The 21,164-nt window shown below is 35.1% G+C and overlaps 1 protein-coding gene across 5 annotated transcripts in view; it reads right to left on the bottom strand.

Moving 5' to 3' along the window:
- The window catches only part of LOC106133875 (kalirin), a 149,516-nt gene that overhangs the window by 33,181 nt on the left and 95,171 nt on the right, over positions 1-21,164 (bottom strand). For all 5 annotated transcript variants that reach the window (XM_060953913.1, XM_060953915.1, XM_060953914.1 and 2 more), the window contains exon 31: positions 6,168-6,240. In XM_060953913.1, the coding sequence (XP_060809896.1) occupies positions 6,168-6,240 (73 nt within the window). The remainder of the gene's footprint in view (positions 1-6,167; positions 6,241-21,164) is intronic.

Raw genomic sequence — 21,164 nt, 5'->3', positions numbered from 1 at the left:
AATAAAGCAAATTATGGCCCTTTAGAACCAATAGCGGACTTCATAAAAACAAATAGGTCGCACTTGAGTCGCTAGTCTACTACTTCTTAAATATTGTAAGTTTCATTAGTTAATGAAAGTTTACTAGACAAACAGATAAGATGATGATCTTGACACAGTCATCAAGTTTACCAAAGAAAATATAAACAACGCATTTAATGATATCTAAACAGAACATGAAGATTGAAGACACAAATGAACAAGGCCACTGAATATTTTGTACTTAAGTATGCACCAGCGTATTTAGTTTCTGCAATATTCAAATTTTTACTTAATTAATGTCAGATAGCCTATATTTTTTATTGGTAAAATCCATCGATAGGCGACTTCACAAAAACAAATGAAAAACTAAAATCTTCCTAAGTGCTAAAAAATTTACTGTAGTATATGAAAAATAGTTCAGACCGGATATAACAAGCGAACAGTTTCCGATAGACGTTCAAACATTTAAACATACAACACTTGTGCTAAGGACATATGTAGTTAATAAAGTTAAACATAGGAAATTCGAATGTAATTTTGAGTATTCACATCTCTTTCAGATATTGCCGTGTGGTTTCCGGCTCCAATACAAAGAGAATAGGACCACTCCATCTCTTTTCCATGGATGTCGTAAAAGGCGACTAAGGGATAGGCTTACAAACTTGGGATTTTTTTAGGCGATGGGCTAGCAACCTGTCACTATTCGAATCTCAATTCCATCATTAAGTCAAATAGCTGAACGTGGCCATTCAGTCTTTCCAAGACTGTTGGCCCTGTCTACCCCGCAAGGGATATAGACGTGACCATATGAATGTATGTTCAGATTTTTACTTGAACTACGATTAAGTAATAGAGATAATGTGAATGAAGCGAAGTATTCATATTTGAAATGACGTTGTCTATTGTGCCTATCTGTCATATGTACACCCTACTTTCCGGAATAAGAGGCTGGTTGACTGGTAAATAATGCTTCTAGCATTAAGTCCGCCAATTTTGCTATCAATTTGTATTTTGTGTAAAAAGAGGTATGATTAAATGGTGTAGGTATGTATTATGAATAAAATACCGCCTCGTGGACTAAACGACAGAAACATTTTAAAAGTTTAGTTTTTATTTTTATAGTATATGATATTGTGACTGCAAATTAGTACTTTTACTAATTGAGACGATTTTAAGGTGTCAGCCCTGATGGTCAATGGAGAAAATAGGTACTAAATTTACAGTTATAATCTTGTGAATAGACTTACGTTGTGGAATAAACTAACATCTAATTCGCACGCGTATTTTCAGTTAAAGTTTGCGATGAATAACAATCAACTAAAGTATTTTTTTTATAAATAAAATGGGCCCTACGAAAAAAAAAATAATATTCAGAATACGATGATATCTTGAACGCATGCATGCCTGTTTCCAGTCATTACCAAACACTAGATAAGAAATGAGTAGAAATTATGGTTTTAACTATGAATCATTAGACTAAATAAATCTAAAATTGAAAATAATATAATAATAATCGTCGAGAATTTAAAGTACAACATTTATATTTCCATGCCTCTAAATTACTGAAGAATGATTTCCAAAGAGTACTATAGTCGATCAGAGGCGGCATAGTAATAACGAAGGCTTAAGGGCAGCTAGTGAGGCAGGCGCCGCATACAAAGTTCACTGGGCACGGGACTATGGCCGTCTTAGGCTGGGGTCACAAGGCAGAGAGAATACGATATTTATTTCGCCATTATCTTGAGGATGATCTTGAATTAAGTAATACACTTTACAATAATCGCAAGAACTGAAAATGAAAGTGGCAAAACATACCTATGCCAAATTATTGAAAGGAATGATCAAAGCTTTTTCTATTCATTATTACGGTGGACTGCATGCCTAAACCGTCAGTGATCGAGACTCGTGCATGCACATAATCAACGGCTGCAGGCAGGCATGCATCTTTCATAGAAATAACGCTACTTTGTGGACCCTTGTTTACAGTGGGCCTTTATTGCTTTAGCTTATTTGCATTTAGACACTGTTTCAGCTCTTTTATCTTTTACAGATAGATAGAGCGTAGGGGCTACAAAAATAAAAGGATTCTTTTGTAATGAAGCAAAATTGAGACCTCAAGGCTTGACAGGGTATTATGGAATGACTACATTAATGAAGATTTTTTATGTATCTCTTTTATTCCTAAATGAGTGTGTTTTAAAGTCTGTTGTCCACGTAAGACTTAATATAAATTAATTAGATACTACGAACTGATTTGTTAATGTTATTAGCCTTCATGATATCATTCATTCTGGATATCTTTTGGCTTATGAAATCCACATAAAAACTGTAACAACACATTGCTGGTGACGCCTTTCATGTCTTAGTCCTGAATTATCTATAACAGTTTACAATCAGTTATCAGAATACGATTATGTGACAAATCTTTTTGATTTTGAGACAAGTAGTACAAGTAGTGTTGGCGTTGTAGTTAGATAACATTGTTATCATCAAATGTGGTTTAAACTTCAAATGTGTCACCTAAAAATTAATAACATTTCTCTTAACACAATTAAGTAACACGTTTTTAGTAACGTTATCATCACCAACTTTTTACGCAACACTTTTCTTTACTCACTTCATAACACTCAGTGATATCATCACACGTCACAACTTTCCCAAATAACCACATGAACACTGCATAACACGTCCAGAAATGTGTCGAATAACACGAGTGCCTCACCAAAAATACATTCCTCTTTCCTAAAGTTCTACGTGAACTAAGATAAGTAAATAATAATTTGATAATAATCGTAATTAACGGTATTTAATTAATCGGACAAGCTAATTACTATTTATTTCGTAAAAAAATCTTTGTCATTCACTATTACTAACACAAAATAAATGCTTATGAGATTCCGTACTAGTAACACTAGAGAATACACACGGACCTGAAGAACCGAACGCAGCAATGCGCCCGCGCAGCCACGCCTTGTCGCTGTCGCTGCATAGCGTCGCGAGGCGGTCGCACGCGCAGACTGCCGCGAGCGCCGTGTACAACAATGTACACCTTCGCTTAGGGTTGCCAGAATAGTGTTTACTGGATACAGTGCGACTACATTTCGAAATAGTATTTTGAAATAGACAATTTGACTTGTTCCGGCGTTTATCCCAATACATCCTTACCTCTCTCTAGAAGAGTCCGGCGTGGGCCTTTCAATCGGTATCTATAGATAGTCTGACAAACTTTAAAAACTATTTAAAGCCAAGTTACATGTAATTGTTGTGGTGCAAGTTTATTTTATGATGCAAACAGTTTTAAATCACCACGTCAAACATGTTGGTAAAATACAGAAAGTGCGTAATGAGTGATTGTAATGCCACAAAGAACTTTAGCAATATTGACCTGCGCTACTAAAATCCTTTCAGTATTCATGTTCATAAATCTATCGATTTCATCAGTATCTAGATGTAAATTATTTTCTTGAAATATTGATGAGAAGTAGTGATATATCCTTCCAAATTCATTACTTTAATTGAAAAGATTACTGTTTTTATAATTTCGTTTAAGTAAAAAATTAAAAACTATTGGACAGATTTTCACGTAATTTGGCACAGAGATAGAAAAGACCTTTTTCTTGAAATTCCCACAGGAGCGGGAAAAACGGGAAGATAAGTCTTCTTTACTCGGGTGGAATTGTGGTTAACTGCTAGTCATCACATAAAACAACCGTAACTCAGTATGTCATGGGAGCAAAACGTCCGTTCCATTATATGTATCAAATAGCTGGCAACCCTACCTTCATCGTACTAATGAGGCAATGCCAACAATCAGGCCACAGATAACGCTTTGTTTTCTGAAGGAAATCCTCGAGGCTCTATTTTGGGTGTGACGCGTTGTTGTTTTACCGTAGACTTCGAAATGTATATGGACATTGATTGAAAGTTTTGTACGACTTTTACAGCGAGGGTTCTGCAAAAATATGTAGTGACATAAATTTTGCAGCCTGATATTTCTAGAAACCGGATAATAATATGTTAATGCTAGTTATATGAAGGATAGATATCAAGAAATGAAGGGAAAGTGAGAACGGTCAGAAGAATTGATACGATGAAATAGACGAGATATTTATTTTTACGCGGGTGGACCTGCGGGGATAGTCTAGTGTGATATAATTATGTGATAATAAAGTGTAAGATAAGTTAAACTTCCGCTACCTACCACTTAGTTTTATACAAAAAATTAGTTCATGGTAAGACCTTCAGTCTTTAATTCTTGTTTCAGTCCATATTTTGCGAAATACACTAAAATAGTTTATTCGCAACATTTGAATGATAAGTATGACTACAATATTGAAAGATTTACTTATCTCCACCTCAAGATAAACTGATGAAATACCGGAGAACTGATAAGATTAGAGCATTACGAAACAATTCCATCCATTCCAACACAACTTCAAAACCCTGGCGTTTTTGTCATATTTTTGGTTGTTTTTCGGGACTGCCCCCAACATGCCAAGAGGTCTATGACCAGAGACCATGATCAGAAAGCTAAATTTGCAACCTGACGCTTAACCTAACATATCAAAAGGGGAACCTGATGAGATTGGTTGCAGGCGATAGACAGATATCAAATAAATAGTACTACGTATGATACTTGTGACTACGATTTCAAAAAAATGAGTCTAAAAAATACTGACTAGGGACCATTAAAAGGGGGAACGAAGTCTAAATACAAAGCTTCGAAACAAATTGCACAAAGTGAATTGGCTGCTGGGAATGCACAAAACGTAGCATTTAATTGAGCGCTAAACCGCCAGATTGGCCCCACGAACAACGTCAAAGGGGACAAATCTGAATGACATAACTAACACTTTTGAAACTGAGCAAATAAGCGGGATCTTCGATTGAAGAGCGCACTTATTTTACTTTATTGCAAAAATAAAAATTTTAGCACAATTTAGCCAAACTGAAAACTTGAGTGGCTGATAAAAAAGGATAGTTATTTTATAATGTTCTTATGAACAATATAGTTACAAATACTAAGTAACAGTATTATAATTTAAAAACAAATAGAATATACTTAGTTCCTAGTTGTTGAAAAAAATTTTTCGTATCCTAGTTCGATCTAGATGATTTAAATTTCATAAAAGATCAAATTGAACGCGAAGAAACAATTACGTTCGGCAAATTGAAACGTTTCGTTAATTAAATATGGTCCATTCAGCCTTATTTCTAAAGCTTCAGAAAATAACCGGACAGCGAAACCCAATCGAAAGGATTGGTTCAGGTCAAAAACATTACATAAAATTTGAAACACTGCAAGAAAGTTAGCTCACCGCATCATTACTAAAAGAGATAAAAATATTTAAGGAGAAATTGGCGCCTAAAATTCTAAAACAATATTTTTAAATAAACTTCATTAATAACACAGCTATTACACTCATTACTTTAAAAACTGTCAGACTATTACGCTCATTGTCTCAAGTATTTACAGGAAACGATAAGACTATATACTAAACTACTAACTGAACTAAACCAACTAAATAATAGTCTTTTATGTTCGAGCGCTGCTTTTGTAAAGCGTTGAATTACTGCTTCGGGCTGATCGCCGTGGCTGCAATGGAGTATGTTTTCTTAGCCAGAACTTGGGAGTTTGTAGAAAACAATATCATGCTACTTAAACATAAAACATAAAACGGGAGGAAACTGTGAAACTGATATAAGTTATTTGCGTATACAAACTTTGTGGTTTTACTTATTTTGTAAACCTCGTACTCCAGGCAAATACAATCCGTATGTACACCTATTGAAAGGAAGAAAGTATTTTTCACATGAAATGAGGAGAATCATTAATGGAGCCATTATTTGTTTAGGTTACCGCAAAATTATGTTCATCTCGTGATTATTGTGCACTACAACGAGTATAAGTACTTATTCGAGGGCGCATTTTATATTTTTTAATTAGATAACATCCAATAAATCTATGATAATATCCCATTAAAGAGGCGCTTAAGGTCGCCTAAGGATGATAAAACTTATGTATGTCTACATTATCTACAAAATTTAAAATTAAGTATTCAAAGTTGTAAATCTATCATTGAATATACCGTACCAATAGTAAGTGTTAATGACGATCGTCCAATAATAACGACTGATTGACTCACCCACTAAACCCACGCCGCTGCTTGCCTGGGCTGGCTGCACTCACTGTTCCTCCGGGGTCAGAATTGGATGCTTCTGTAAAAATAAAATTAATATTAAAATAATAATCTCTCTTCGACGCTTCTTGCATTTGCAAAATTGAAAATTCTCTTGGACCTTATCCTATCCGGGATTGAATTTTAATTAATTTAAAATCTCATTCGCTTCGAATATGCATAATAGCATGAGAGTTAAATATTAATTAAAGCAAGGTGGGAGATAAATGAAATTTGTAAAATTATTTATTGTTTTTAAAGAGAAATTCCCGAAACGCAAATTCTTGACAAAATCTCATAATTTTTCTCATTTTTAAGCCTTAGCAAGTTTGCAAGAATAAACGGCAAAATTCAAGCCAGCCAACTATGCATTTCCAAGTTTGATTCAAAGTAGCCTAGAAAAAGCCTGCATAGAAGAGTTAAAACTCTCTCTTAATGGGTGAATTGATAAAGGATCTAAATAAGACCATTCAGTAATTCTTTACTTTCCCTCGTCAAAGAATAGGACACAAGTATTGTCAATGAAGTTGTTGACACGTCTTTACCTATCCCTTACTTATAGGAAGTCTCAAACAAACAGTCTCGAAAAGATCAGGCCACATTCAGTGCATGGCTTAATAAAAAAGATGGGTTACATTATCATAACATATAATCACGTCTATGTGAGTTGAGGGGTAGACAGAGCCAACAGTCTTCAAAAGACGTCGTCTTCAAAACGCGAGAAAGGCCACGTTCTGCTGTTTGGCTTAATGATAGAATTGAGATTTAAATAGCTTGCTAGCCCATCGCCTAAAAATGAATATCAAGTATATAGGTAAGCCTATCCTTTAGTTGCCTTTTAGGAAAACCATGAGAAGGAGATGGAGTGATCCTATTATTTTTTGTGCCGTGTAGTTGCCGGCGCCAATAGAAAACTATATGGTTAAAATACAAATGTCCAAATTGTAATAGTGTCCAGAATAAAAAAATGAGTTAAGTATTAATATTACAGCAAAACAAAAAGTTTTGGTAAACAAGGTGAGTGTTTTGCCACTTATTACTGATCTTTGGTTGCATTTTTGCACGAAACAATTAGCTTTCTAGTTTACTCAGTTATATAAATATCAATAATACTTATTTAGGACTCGTCTCCCTATTTAGGCCTTTTCTCATTACGACCCACTTCGGTTGTGTAAATAAAAGCTTAAAGCTGAACGAAGTTCTAAATAAACACACTACGTCGTTTTCGATCGCGAATCTGTATTATACAAAACATAATCGCAAGTTGGCAGGCGTCATGTCGATAGCAACTCTCAATGTACTTCTAATACGTCTCGGGAAACTTTTTAAGTAGGCTTACATTCACATACATCAAAAGTTACTTTGACAAAGTGTTAAAGCATAAATATGTACGTACGTGAGCCACTTTCAAGGTTAGATTTCTTTTAACATATAATAATTTTTATTGTTACAGTGTGATAAGAACTGCTACTGTAAATAACAGACCAAAATAATAATTGCAAAACATCGTTTAAAAATGAAATCTGTATTAATGAGGTGATCATATGACAAATTATCAAGTGTAAGCTTGCAATCATTCGAAATAATATTTATAACAACCGAAAATAATAACATTCTAAAAAACGAGTATACATAGCGTAATGAAGTTACATAGGTAGTGAAACCAAAATGTTATTTGATAAACTTGCATGTTATATTTATGGATCCGTCAATTTAAATGGATTATTCTTTGTCAAAAAGCATTCGTGCCAAATTTTAAGTAAATCAGACAAGAATTAATTTTGACACCTTTAAGAGTTAAATTTCTAAAAAACCTTTCTTATCTCAGCACTACGTGGTAACATAAAGCTGATGTCCAGAATTTAAAATTTTGTAGCTTCTATTGTTAAGACTGGGCGTTGATGAGTCAGTCACCCTTATTTCTTTATATAATAGATTTTTACTGGTATTTGTGTATGATTAAGCAGTTCTGTGGGTTTGCAGTGCCAATCAATTTTGGTTTCTAAAACCTAACTAAGAATGCCAGATTATTCAAAATAAGCTTTGATAAGATGGAGGGAAATACCTGATAATAAAAGAGGAAGGAAGGTGCTATCAATTTGTTTCAACAATCCACAATAACAGACCAAAATAAATTGTGTTTCAATACGGAGTTCCCAGTGTTCAACCGCAGAAATGTTATGAATGGATATAATTAGATTCCCAACCCCAACTAGGCTCGTCCGGAATGTACTCCCCTCTTCCCTAATTACATAGTTTTGGTTCTGTTTCCCATTCTACGTCTATTCGCCTATACATATGTTAATGAGGATGGCGACGAACTATTGTTATTAGTTTATATTATAAACAATTGTAGTTTATTGTGAATGAAAAGCTATAAGATGAATGAGACAATATCAAAGGAACATTCGTGATGAATCAAAGGATAATAAAAAGGATGTATGAAAACTATTACATTGGGTACATTTAAATTTTTTTTTTGGCATATTATTCAAATTTCTTGTAAAGGGGTTGGTGTTTCATTCTTTATCAGCCTCAATTCAGTGAGATCACTCATTAAAATTCAATAAAGTCGCCGGTTGTCACTAGTCTTGTAGAGTAATTAGTATCTTAATGTACGACTATGCTTGCTAGGAAGCAATGCTAAGGAACCATTCGCGGCGACAACGCGGGCGCAGAATAAATTAATGGTATCTAAGGGGACACAGGAGTACAATGTGGCTCATTAATAAAACACTAGACCAGTAAATCATAGAGTTACTCTAGTGTACATAGTTGGTTTTTCTTTTTAAGATTGATGACCTTATGTCTTCTCAGTGATTTCCCCAATCTTCTGTTCGTTCGTTCTCTTCTTCTGTATATTACAGTGAATAATTAATTAAATTAATTATATACTTTACATGCAATAACAGAGGGGTTGCTTTCCTAACATCACCACATCTTTGGAAAACCATAAAGTTTTTTACAGCTACAGATTTACACCAAATGATCTAACATTTATTTTCTTATGATATTATTATGCGTCAGAATACCAAAATTCTAGTAAAAAAGGAGGGGAAACCTAAGTAGAAAAGAAAGTAATGTGGGTACAAAGGGTAATGATTATGCTACATTTACCTGCCAATAGCAGCAGAGCCCGGTAACACCAAGAGCACAGAAACATACGGCAAGTGCACTATTCTCAGTATATTGTGTTCCTAATCTTTCGAGACTTCAGATTTTTTTTAAATTAAAGTTAGAAAAGACACTATTTGGTCGGAACTTTAACTTATTTCATTAAATTCAATTACCAAGACACGACCAACATTATCACTTAAAACTTTGATCAGTTTCACATTTCTATTACTTTTCCTACTTATCACTTCACTTGTTTTAAAATTATTAAGTGCTCAAATCTTGAAAATTCCATTATCGATGACTTATTCACTGCAAGAAAATGGATAGAACTTCGAAGTTTGACATAGAAAAGGCGTAGCTCTAATGGCAAAAACAGTAATTGATTTTTCCTTCAAACCGCAAGTTAGTAGCGGTTCGCCGGAACAGCCACCTGTCGCGTTTTTGTTGGTAAACTAATAAAATTTTATCTTGCGTTCTTGACATTGACTTACACGCGTGCCGGCCCACGCTTCTCAACTGCGACTACCTCTGCTTCAAAACAATTTCCACAAAATTTTATTTAATTTGTATATATTTTTTCGGTTTGCTTTCTGATTGAAAGTGAGGATCGCACAGTTTTCTAGATAAATAAAAGATTGTACACTGTTTGCAACGTCACTATAAGTAAAAAAAAATATCTGATTGAATTGAATTGAACAAAATCTATTTTTTCTGTTTATGGAAAATCAACGTATTTATATGTTATTTGAAGATGCTGCTCGGATGGCGGAATGGAGCTGAGTGGTGGGTGTAGTCAGTGGTCCGTAAGGCAGGCGTTTCACTCTCGGCACGAATCGATCAACGGGCATCTCTTCATCAGATACGTAATTTATAGGAAACCTAGATATGTTCTGTATGAAAATTTTCATATTACAGTTACAAGAAACGCTCATTTATATCATTAACAATGAGCCATCATTAACCATTCAGCTGCACGTGGCTTTCTAGTCTTTTTGAGACTAACTTGCTCTGTCTATCCCGAAAAATTATGCACATAATATGTTATTTGCAACAATGAGCAATCAATTGTTTTTTTTACATAATACTGTTGTTATTTATAGGCATACAAGATGACCGAAAAAAGTTTATCAAGGTACGTTAATACCAATCGTTAATCTAAAAGTCAGAAAAGCTTTTCATTTTGGCAAATAGTAATTTATTGAACTATAATAGTCCATTGCATGGTTCGGAGCCAGCACGCGACCGCAAGCCTCTCATTGTCTCTGCCGGCGCTCAGCCCGCTAAATGCGGTTTTGTTTCACGGCCGGGCGGCGGCACTGCCTACCTATGTAAATGAGACACATGTGCTCAGCCTTTGGCCTTTAATTCACTTCATTTACAATTCAGCACAATTCTCAACTAATCACGAGGGAAAATATAAAAAGTACCCAAATTCTTTTTTATGATTTTTACCATCATCTCAGACCTTTTTTAGAACTGACCTAGAAATTACACGACAGTTCTCAATTTGTTTCTCGACATGGTAGTTTGCAAGTTATTTTAATAACAAAAGTTGGACAACAAATAGAGTGAGAGGCTATGCTTTCTATTGCTTGTAAGTGTGACGGATCTCTTCACAAGGGCCGCATCGGTTTAACCTCACGTGCGCGGATTCGACAATGTTACGCGCACGTTACTTCCACTGTCTTTACAGATCTACTCTCACCTGCCGCAATCATGCCTCATTCCCGAAAGGATAGATAGAGACTATATCTTTCCACTTTTCACGAACCCTACATATATCTTTCACTTCATACCCTTTCCTTGCTTTCTGAAGGCAAACTTGTTGCCTTAGGGTACTCCTGACCTGACCTTATGCCAGGATATCGCCGAATTAATTGTGATTCGTTCGTCTTAGCTTTCATCATCCAATACGATGAAAGTGAAACGAAAGGCAAAGCTCACTAACACTTAATGCCCTACAGACAAGCATGGAAATAAACAGCAAAATTATTATTCTATTTTAGCGTAACACCAGATGAAAAGATAAAAATATAATGATAAAAAATAGTCGAGCGACAGATGTATGTGACGTATCCGGAAGACGATCGGCATTACGCCGGGAGACGTGCCATCTCATTGCCCCATTAGTGAAGCGGGTAAAGATTGTAGTGCTAGTATTGCTACTCCAAAACAATATTTATTTTCCTTAACGGGAACTTAGGTTAAGACCTGCGCCCGCAACCTAGGCGCGTTTCTAGTAAGGAACCATTTCAACTCTTGAAGCTTTGCATAAAAGTGTTCTTGATTCCGTAATGATAAAAGAAAAGTGCCACTTCAGACGCGCGTGTCTTCTAGATGATCTAGAAACTCAGAAGGTATTTCATGGAACCAGCGGTTAGTCTACAACTTAAGCCATTGTTATGAAAGTATTAATATCATCATAATTCATAAAGCGAGCGTCGCTTTAAAAAATTTACCTGTTGTTTAATATACTCGTATATTATAGATTTGTAAACTATTCACTGAACGATAATGGAAATATTGTCGACATACAATTTTAATCTTCATTGTAAACTTCAAACCGAAGTTTATCAGATATGGGATGCATTAAATATGAACTAAACAACTAAACGGAGCCCTTCATGTGTGGCTTGGACTTGCGCTTGGCAGGTTTGACCAATAATGAGTCTTGATTTTATCAATAGGTATGGTCATACGAAACTTGAATACCGTGGCTAAATTATAAATAGAAAAAGCTTTTTCTATTATTAAAACGAACGATTTCGTGCGGCTGTGTAAGATATTTTTAACTGAATAAATTTTTAGGATCCGATTTTTACATCTCTCAACGCAAATAAGAATCGGGAAAGTGTTTAAAAATTCTCCTCGGACGTTACAGTCGGCGCTTAAAGACTTCTTAACAATTACTGACTTGTAAAATTATTCAGAAGGTTAAAAAAAATTTGCATAATATAAACATGAAAAAAGTTAAAGTGCGTGTCAGGTCACGTGCAATTTAGGTCTACGTAGTTGCCCACATCAGTAAAACAACTGCGTATTGTGAGTGACAACTACGCAATCCTCAATAATCTATACTATAATAAATTTTACTTCATACTCTCTTTGATTTGTAGTAGTAATGTCTTCTGCGTGCGGTAATACACGGGCCACTCAAAGATGTTAAATTTAGCCACAATTTGCGGGCCGCGATCGAGCCGGATGGGAACAGCATAAATAAGCTAATTGGGAGGCGCCGGTGGTGAAATACGGTAACAATTTGATACAATTCATGTAGAAAATAAATGTCTTCATATGCGTATATTGCAATAATGGACCGCTGTACGTTCCTTTTTGTATATCATATTTAGGTAAATAAGTACTAATCATGAATTTAGGTGTTAAATGAATTTGCGAGATTCCAAAAACGAGGAATAGGTATTTTCACATTTAGCTAAAAGACCAAGTAGGGTGACGTTGACTGCGCAGAAAACGTTTTTAATTATGTTAGTTTATATTTCGTTGCCCGAACGCTATTTTCTGTACATTTTAAGCCTAATTATTTTAGTTTTCTGTAAAAGGTTTTCTGTGTACAAAATATTTCGAAAAAAATCTTGTAACATTATTATTAATAATAAAATTTCTAAGAGCATACAAAGTTTAGGGACCAAAAACTTTATGTTCTGAATTGAGGGTAAAATTTTCCGGCAAACGTCTTTAAACGGTGGGCTGCTTTTTCTCGATGAATAAAAAATAAAAAAAAAATGTAATTTCCCATCCATTCAGCAACTTGGATGCAGCAACGAGATGCAAACATAAAAATAATTTATAAAATATTGCAAAATGAAACAGTGTCGTTCCCGATATGGTAGCAACTGATATAAATTATGTTTTCAGAACAAAGACAGAATACCGAAAATCGGCTCTCATCTGGTTTATAAATTGATGGATATGCAGACATAAAAATAAAAGAAAAAACAGTGAATGAACATGTCTTACATTCATCGCTCATCCAGTGATTGAAATCCCAACTAACAATGTCCCGGGATTGTGATCATTGAATGTATGCGTCGCTGTTTAATAGAAATTCAGAATAGACAACATTTCATACTTTCTGGGCTGAATTTTTGAAATAAATAATAATTCATTATTTTCGTTCTCCTATTGGTATCTGATAGACGATCAAATTTTGTCAACACGTGAACTAATAAAAGGGCAATAATAGCTTTGTTATGTAAGCAACAAACAAACAAACCGACGTAGACGTAATTGTGTAAACAACCATTTCATTTCATTTGAATTTGTAATGATGCCAGGATATGAATTAAAAAACCTCATTCACTAATGTTCCGAAAATAAGGTTATCCCGGGGTTTACAAACCTGTTTAAAAAAACCAAACCATTCCCTTCAGTTTGATCGCAGTGTATTCAATGTTAATCCTTATTGGTTTATATTACGGGCCAACAAGATTGATTTTAAGAAAAGAAACCTCTCTTTGAGTGAGTAATTCGAAGATTTCTGGTCAAAGACCGTAATAAGTAGTTTCCATTATAATAATACACTTGAAAAATATTTTAAATGACACGTTGCGACTTCAAGATATAGAAAATACAGCAATGAATACAATAGGTACTATGTGTCCAGGGCCCGCGTTTTGCCGAACATCTCATTATCTGATCGCAACAACAGCACACTATATTTAATCTTCAGTAATGTTAAGGTTGCATTCCTAAGTCGTTACGTCATGCCGGTTCTTGTATCGCATCTGCATTTGCCAAATCTCAGCTTTAAACTCGACGGCTGGATTATGCCTTTTAACAATATAATGGCAAGTTCAATACAATCGAGTTCGTAGCATACAAACTCGTAAGTAGTAAGAAAGGTCTTCAGATGTTGGTACAAAATATTTTCTTTCTTTTTTCAATACTAGAAATTCGAGAAGCAATACACGCACATTCTACCATCATGCATGCGCAATCGGCATCCGCATTATCCTCCTCAACCGCATGTCCTTATCCAATTCGAACTCCCCACTATCACTATCTGATCTTGTTTATATTTACACCATTAGTATTCATTCACATACCTCCTCGGTACAATGCTAAATATTTCAGTACAACGTAGAACTCAATTTACTGACCCGAGGGAGATTTCTGCAAAATTCGTCGTCTGAAAGAGTGTTTTGGCGCACGAGAATAGCGTCGCTAAAAAGAAGTTCGATTACATTTGACTAAATCGGTCTGATTTATAGAGCTTTGATATGAAAATTTCTACTTCACTGCAAAAATCGGAACACATGAAAAGCAGTATATAAAATACATTGCCTACCGTATCGCTCTTATATTAAAAAAAAAGAAATGGGACAAGAACACGCTAACCCATATATTGAATCATTTAAATAAACGTACTTGAAACAAAGATCGTTTAATTATTCCCGCTGACGTAACCGCCCGAAATACGCGCTAGACTTCCTAAAAATGTCTGTAGAAAATGTTTATAAAAGTGTAAGCATAGTATATTATTATTGTTTGTTTATTCGAAGTGGCGAACATCGGCAACATTATGTGTGATTCGCGCTAACGGTTGTTTGCGGACTTTGATGTTGAACAAAAAACAAAACATTTCTGCCGGCGGAGGCCCGTCAAAACATACGCTACCACAATACAACTACTTACTACTGAAAGTCAAGTTTATTACATGTTCTATGAAAAACAACTGCACCTAAAATTTAATTAAGGTGCGCTTCATTATTCGGCGAAGTCAAAGAAGTTCCGCGTCAAAGAATAATTACGAGTACGCGCAAACAATATGATGCTGCACTTTCTCAATAAAGGAGTTCATCGACGAGGAAGAATTTAACGTCGTAAACCTTATTTCACATGGTGCGCGAAAATTCAGATAAACATAATTAAAGGTTTTTAAGGTATCCATTTTAAGATAATTACATATGGTAAAAGTTTCAAGACCTAGTCGAATTTGAGACCAATTATTCGTTTTTGCTTTTCGAATCCATTGTATAAATCGAATTGAAGTTTCGATTATCCTAAAATAATAATTGTTTAAATGAAAGCTGTAACCCTAATGAATAATGAACAAAAGCGTGTGAAATCGTTCCTCGTCCCGCGACTCAGGAGCACATGTGCGAGTTATTTCAATCTCTTTCATTCATACGAGTCCGCATGTTGCATCTCGTTGCAGCTGGCAACGTGACGCATGGCCGACCATCAGCAGCGAGGAGTTATGTGTACAATCACTACACAACCCGGTAAATAAAAATATAGGTCGAGCGCAAACATACTCGTGTCTTGGGACAGTTTGTTTACACTGATGGTAAACGACCCGGTAACCCAGAGAAAGATTCTTTAAACAATTAATGATTTTGTAAAGACAAAAGAATACCAATTTATCTATGCTATGTTAAGGTGTGTGGTGCTTTGAATCGCAAAAACATTTTAATACTATTTTTTATAGTCAGTATCCACAGGCTTGAAAAAATATACACACATATATATATAATCACGTCTATATCACTTGCGGGGTAGACAGAGCCAACAGTCTTGAAAAGACTGATAGGCCACGTTCAGCTATTTGGGGTAATGATAGAATTTAGGTTCAAATAGTGACAGGTTGCTAGCCCATCGCCTAAAAGAAGAATCCCAAGTTTATAAGCCTACCCCTTAGTCGCCTTTTACGACATCCATGGGAGAGAGATGGAGTGGTCCTATTCTTTTTTCTGTTGGTGCCGGGAACCACACGGCACATTGAAAAAATATACGTGCGTCTAAAAGCGTATATGACGGTGGACATAGTACGCAATAGAACTAAAACAAACAGGTACAATAGTTTCGCAAGCGCGGCCCGTTACACCAGTAAAGATGGAGTGATACACGAAAATATGACACACTTCTCGCGGATTAAAATAATATAAATTCTAAAATAAACGCCGGCGCCGGCGCGGTCGGCGCGATTGTAGTACTTTATGATGAGAAATAGCGTTCTTAGATTTTTTACTACTACTTCTAGTTATATAAGAAGTGGAACTGATTTGATGTTGAACCATGCGGCGGAGCGGTGATGATATCCCCGATGTTCGTGTGAGCCTGATTAAATTTATATAAAATTCACTCAGTCACCTTCCTAGTTTTTGGTAAAAAGCATTATAAGAATATTCAGCCCGTAATGTCTCGCAAGAAAACATGCGGCGGCGGTTATAATATGCAGTGAAGTATAAGAATTTAAAATGTGCATATGATACTCGCAAAAGCTTGTCTGTTTTTAAATATTTCAATCTCCTTAGGGATAGCCATGAATTGTTGTATATTATGACAAAGCTATCTTTTCTGTAGCCGCTGTTAGCTGTGTGCCACAGTGTGTGTTTACACAGATCTCACAAATAACAGGCGCGCTGTATATCAAGCTTATTAGTGGGTTTGGATGTTTTGACGTGCCCGGCAGCCGTCTGGATGTTTTCTGTTAGTTCTGGGCTTATCTAAGTATTTGAAACCTTAGTTAATAGCAATTCTAAAGGTGATATTGTTTTGACTGCCGTTGTTGAAGGGCAGCAATAAGAGTGTGATATACCGCAACAATCCTAGTTCATTTAAAAACTTAAAAATAAATATATATATAGAATTCTCTGTTAATTTCTTAATTTACAACCTGCCGCGATAGTTTTCAAGCCGTACTCGTTTGACGGGGGAAGCTACCGCTACCTTTCAGTTGATTTCGTTCCGAAAATTATAAAATAAGTCGAACTTTCCGATCAGGCGCGGAAATTGAATGTTTGCGAGAAATGGAATACATCGGCTACAGACTAACATCCAGACTCTAAGTCTACCTGTAAAATAAATTTTTTTTAGTATATCCTACATATATTTTCGAAGATAGCCTGAAAATAGTTTCAAAACATACTTAGTCATTGACTTAAGAACGGAGATAGAGAATAGATGTGTTTGTGTGTGAAGCACACGTCACAATATGGAACCACAAGTAAAGATGTAAGGACGATTATACTTTTAACAGGCAAACTCATGCCTTGAGTTCATTCAAATGTCGATAACTTTTTTTAAGTGAATTTTAAATGTTTTTCTGAGTTAAAACAAAGCAATTGGTGAAAGTTTTTAGTAAATCCGTCCAGTTCTTTCGGAGATAATGGTGATCATACATACAGAACAGACAGACAAGAAATACAAAAAAATATTTTTGCTTTCTAATATTTATTCTAAGTGTCCCTCTATCCATTTCAGTCAAAAACACTAAATGTACAGACAAAATATTTTTACTGTTTTATCATACGTATAGATTATTGCCCATTAATTTGTTTCATTTTACACAACTATTTTACAAAAACAATTAAGCAGCTTACATTGATGACAAACAAAAATTGATGTTCCATTTTATACCTAGTCAATATAAATTCTTCCCGACAAATTTCAGATTGCTTGCGACTTTTTTGGCGTTTTAATTAAATCGTTTAGAAGCTTGAAGTCCCTTAGATAAAAGGAGATTTTCATCGATCATTAGACTTAATATAACGACATATTATCTAAAGCCATTTTGGTTCGCGGGTCTCTGATCCTCTTGACTCTCAACTCTGATCCTACCGCAGACATTGTTGTGTATAGGAGTGCTGAAAACTACACACATGGCGGTATCACTCACATTTCTATTTCAGTAATATACTCTTAAATTAACCTTTATTACGTTTATAATGCTTTCCCTCATCTTGCGTCTTTTTAAGCGTAAAGAATTAGAATTCAAATTTATTGATATTTTATCTAGATTATAAAGCAGAAATAAGATTGCATTTTATAAATCAACTTTTTATAAGCTTCGAATGGGCATCGTTAAATCAAAATTAAAAAGAATATTCTTCCGACTTTTTCAGTATCCTCGAATCTCGATGACACGTACGGTTGTCGATGTAATACGATCAAAGGCGTAGTAGTTGCACCGCGCCGATAAACCCTCAGATAAACCTACAGCCCGAAAACGGGATAATAACATACAAGACTAGTCAAAGCAGGAATAATATCCAGTTATCCGCGTTACTTGGATATTATACGTATTTTTATGTATCAGCGGATGAATGGCTCTTATTGGGGTTTTATACAAAAATATATCGAGATTTATTATTATACTAGGCTGGGTATTGAATTTCTTGTGGTATAGAGATATAGACAATTTTGATGTAATAGCTTCAACATAGCCGTCCCACACCAAAATGAAGATATCACGACTGGGTTTACTTGAATACTATATTAACAACCCTAAAGTGTCTGATCAGATAGCCCGCTTATTTCCGGTCAAGTGTTGGATCAAAGTTGAGTAAATAAAAAACCGCAAAAACATTGTACATTGAGTTATGTACTGTGTAATTGGCCGCTCAGTATTTGCCACTTTACTGCCACGACCCTCGTAAACTGTAAGGTAACTACGCCGGCGTAAATTTACGACCGCATCAAAGACCCGCATAACTGCATCATTTTACGGCTTCATTTATAAAAATTTTGAAAGGATTTTGACACTTAACTGCATCAGATTATAAAAAAGAAACCATCAAAGAAAGTGTAACAGTTAATTTCTTCATAATATTTAAGAGCTACCTTCAGTGAAGTGGAGTACTTAACTGAGTGGTGAAAATTTATTTTACAAATATTGTTTGAAAGAAAACTTCATTTGAAAATTTATCGCTTGGGATTTGCTGCTGAACGAATGATTGAAAAGTAACGCCGGGCCATGGCCAGGTTAATTTGGCAGAAAGATTGCAACTATGTCTACGTAAATAAATAAAAATGACCAGCACTCTTATCATAGTCGTAGACCATCATTCGAAGTGAAAATTTGACATTCGTAAAAAATACTGATTTCTAATGTTGTATGTCCCTTACCATTGGCCTTATCCATTTATGAGAGCATCACATCACAATGATTGAAACAAACGCGCACTCACTGCCCACTAGCCACTGGCACTAGCATTGCTAAGCCAGGCCCGTGCCAGCCCATTCAATTTCATATATGGCACGGTGCGCGCGCACGTATATTGGACAGTTACAGCATGCGAATCGAATGCCATCGTAAATAAATCATGAACAACTTGGGCACCGAACGTTACTCTAATATACCCGTTCATTTTGATGTTTATTTTGTTCCAATCAAAGTTATCCTTGAGCCTATCAAGGGACGCCCTAAGACCATTAACCCATATTGGTGTGCGGCATGTGATAACTGAACAAATTCAACATTCGACGTGCCAACCGCGAGCCAATTAGTCGACGAACAACTCATATCGGAGATAAATATGTATTCAAATCGAACAATGCATATCGATAGACGATTGAAAAGGTTAACCTTCGACCGAAAAGAGGGGTGTTATTTATACAATCATATTTATATCTATTGGTATGTCTATATTTGTATTTAGTCATAGCTCCTAAGCAAATTTTCTGTTTTTATTAAAAGCCTTGTCTTAAATGTATTTGATACCAAAACCCGTAAAAAAGGCGCCTGGCCTTAGAAGTATTTATTTCATACTCAAGACTAAATAAACGAACTTTGTGCTTTTCGATAATTTGTATACCTATTTAGTTAAATTAATGCATCGCGGAGTTCCCCGGGCATTCCAAAGTGTTTACTTTAAATTAAGCTAATTGCAGAATTCTATCCAATTAGGTTCCTGTTTAAGCAGTAATTTTGGAAGGTTAATTAGCTTATATTTAATTATTATGCAATATGACAGACATCTGACTGCAACATTAATAAGAATTAAACGTAACTAGAGTACGACCGCAGCTTCGCTCGTGTGAAAGGTAAAACCTCGCAAATTTCCGTTAATTCTCATAAGGAATATATGTATATGCCAAACTTCAAGTTCAAGGCTTTCATTTTAGTCATTAATATTTCAGTTAATTAGTCAGTCAGTGTCCTCCTTTATGTATTTAGAATACGATAATGGACCCTTACACCGGACGAGACAATCCAATAAGCCGTGATCTACTTGGAGTTCACCCGATGTAGCCCTATCACTGGGATTACTGATATCTAGACCTACTCAATAATGTATTAAGCCAATATACTTACCTAATATATACAACCAAATCACCCAGATGTCCATTTGTGTGACGCAGTAGTAATGGGCTCGTTTCTAGATTAAGACGGTCTAGAGTTTAATTAATCGAAAAAAATTCCCTATCCATGTAAATTATTATAACAAAGAAAAAATATATTTTTTTTTGTTTGAAACGAAGAAACTCAAAAACTACTCAGACTGATTTTGGTGATATTTCATACAATTAAGGGGAAGAACTAAAAAGGTGATTACACAGAATAGATTTATTTTGAAAGTTGGATACAAGGTATCACTGATTGACGTCTCATCGCTTAAAGATAATTATAACTACTACCGCTTTCAAAGCGCATGTGAAGAAGCATCGAAACAAACTACACTGCAGCACAAAAACTCCACGAGAGAGAGAGGGGCTTCGGGAATAAGTTTAGCATCATTATAAACAGGTTATTAAACCCTCACAAAAAAGCGTCAAAGTTACATTATCCAAAAAATTTCAGAAATTATCTTACGAGAACATAACTTTCAATAAGAATATTTTAATCCAACGAACAGCCAAATCCCGAAGTAGATGCAAATTATCAACTAAAATATGTAGTTGCGTAGTTACGGCAGGCATTGAATAACTTTTCTTGAATATGACAATCATATTCTTCATTCAGACCAATTTAATTAGGAATAATACACACGAGAAGAGCAAAATAAAACTTGGTTGACTTTAGACGAAGAAATTAGAAAGGACGAAAGTTTATGAGTTGGACGGACACCTTCTGATCCAAAAGGTCCCACTCTTCTTATATTA

The sequence above is a fragment of the Amyelois transitella genome, chromosome Z, assembly GCF_032362555.1.
Source record: "Amyelois transitella isolate CPQ chromosome Z, ilAmyTran1.1, whole genome shotgun sequence".
Classification (NCBI taxonomy): Eukaryota; Metazoa; Arthropoda; class Insecta; order Lepidoptera; family Pyralidae; genus Amyelois; species Amyelois transitella.
The sequence above is the reverse complement of the archived record's forward strand: the minus strand, read 5'-3'. Positions and strand labels throughout refer to the sequence as shown.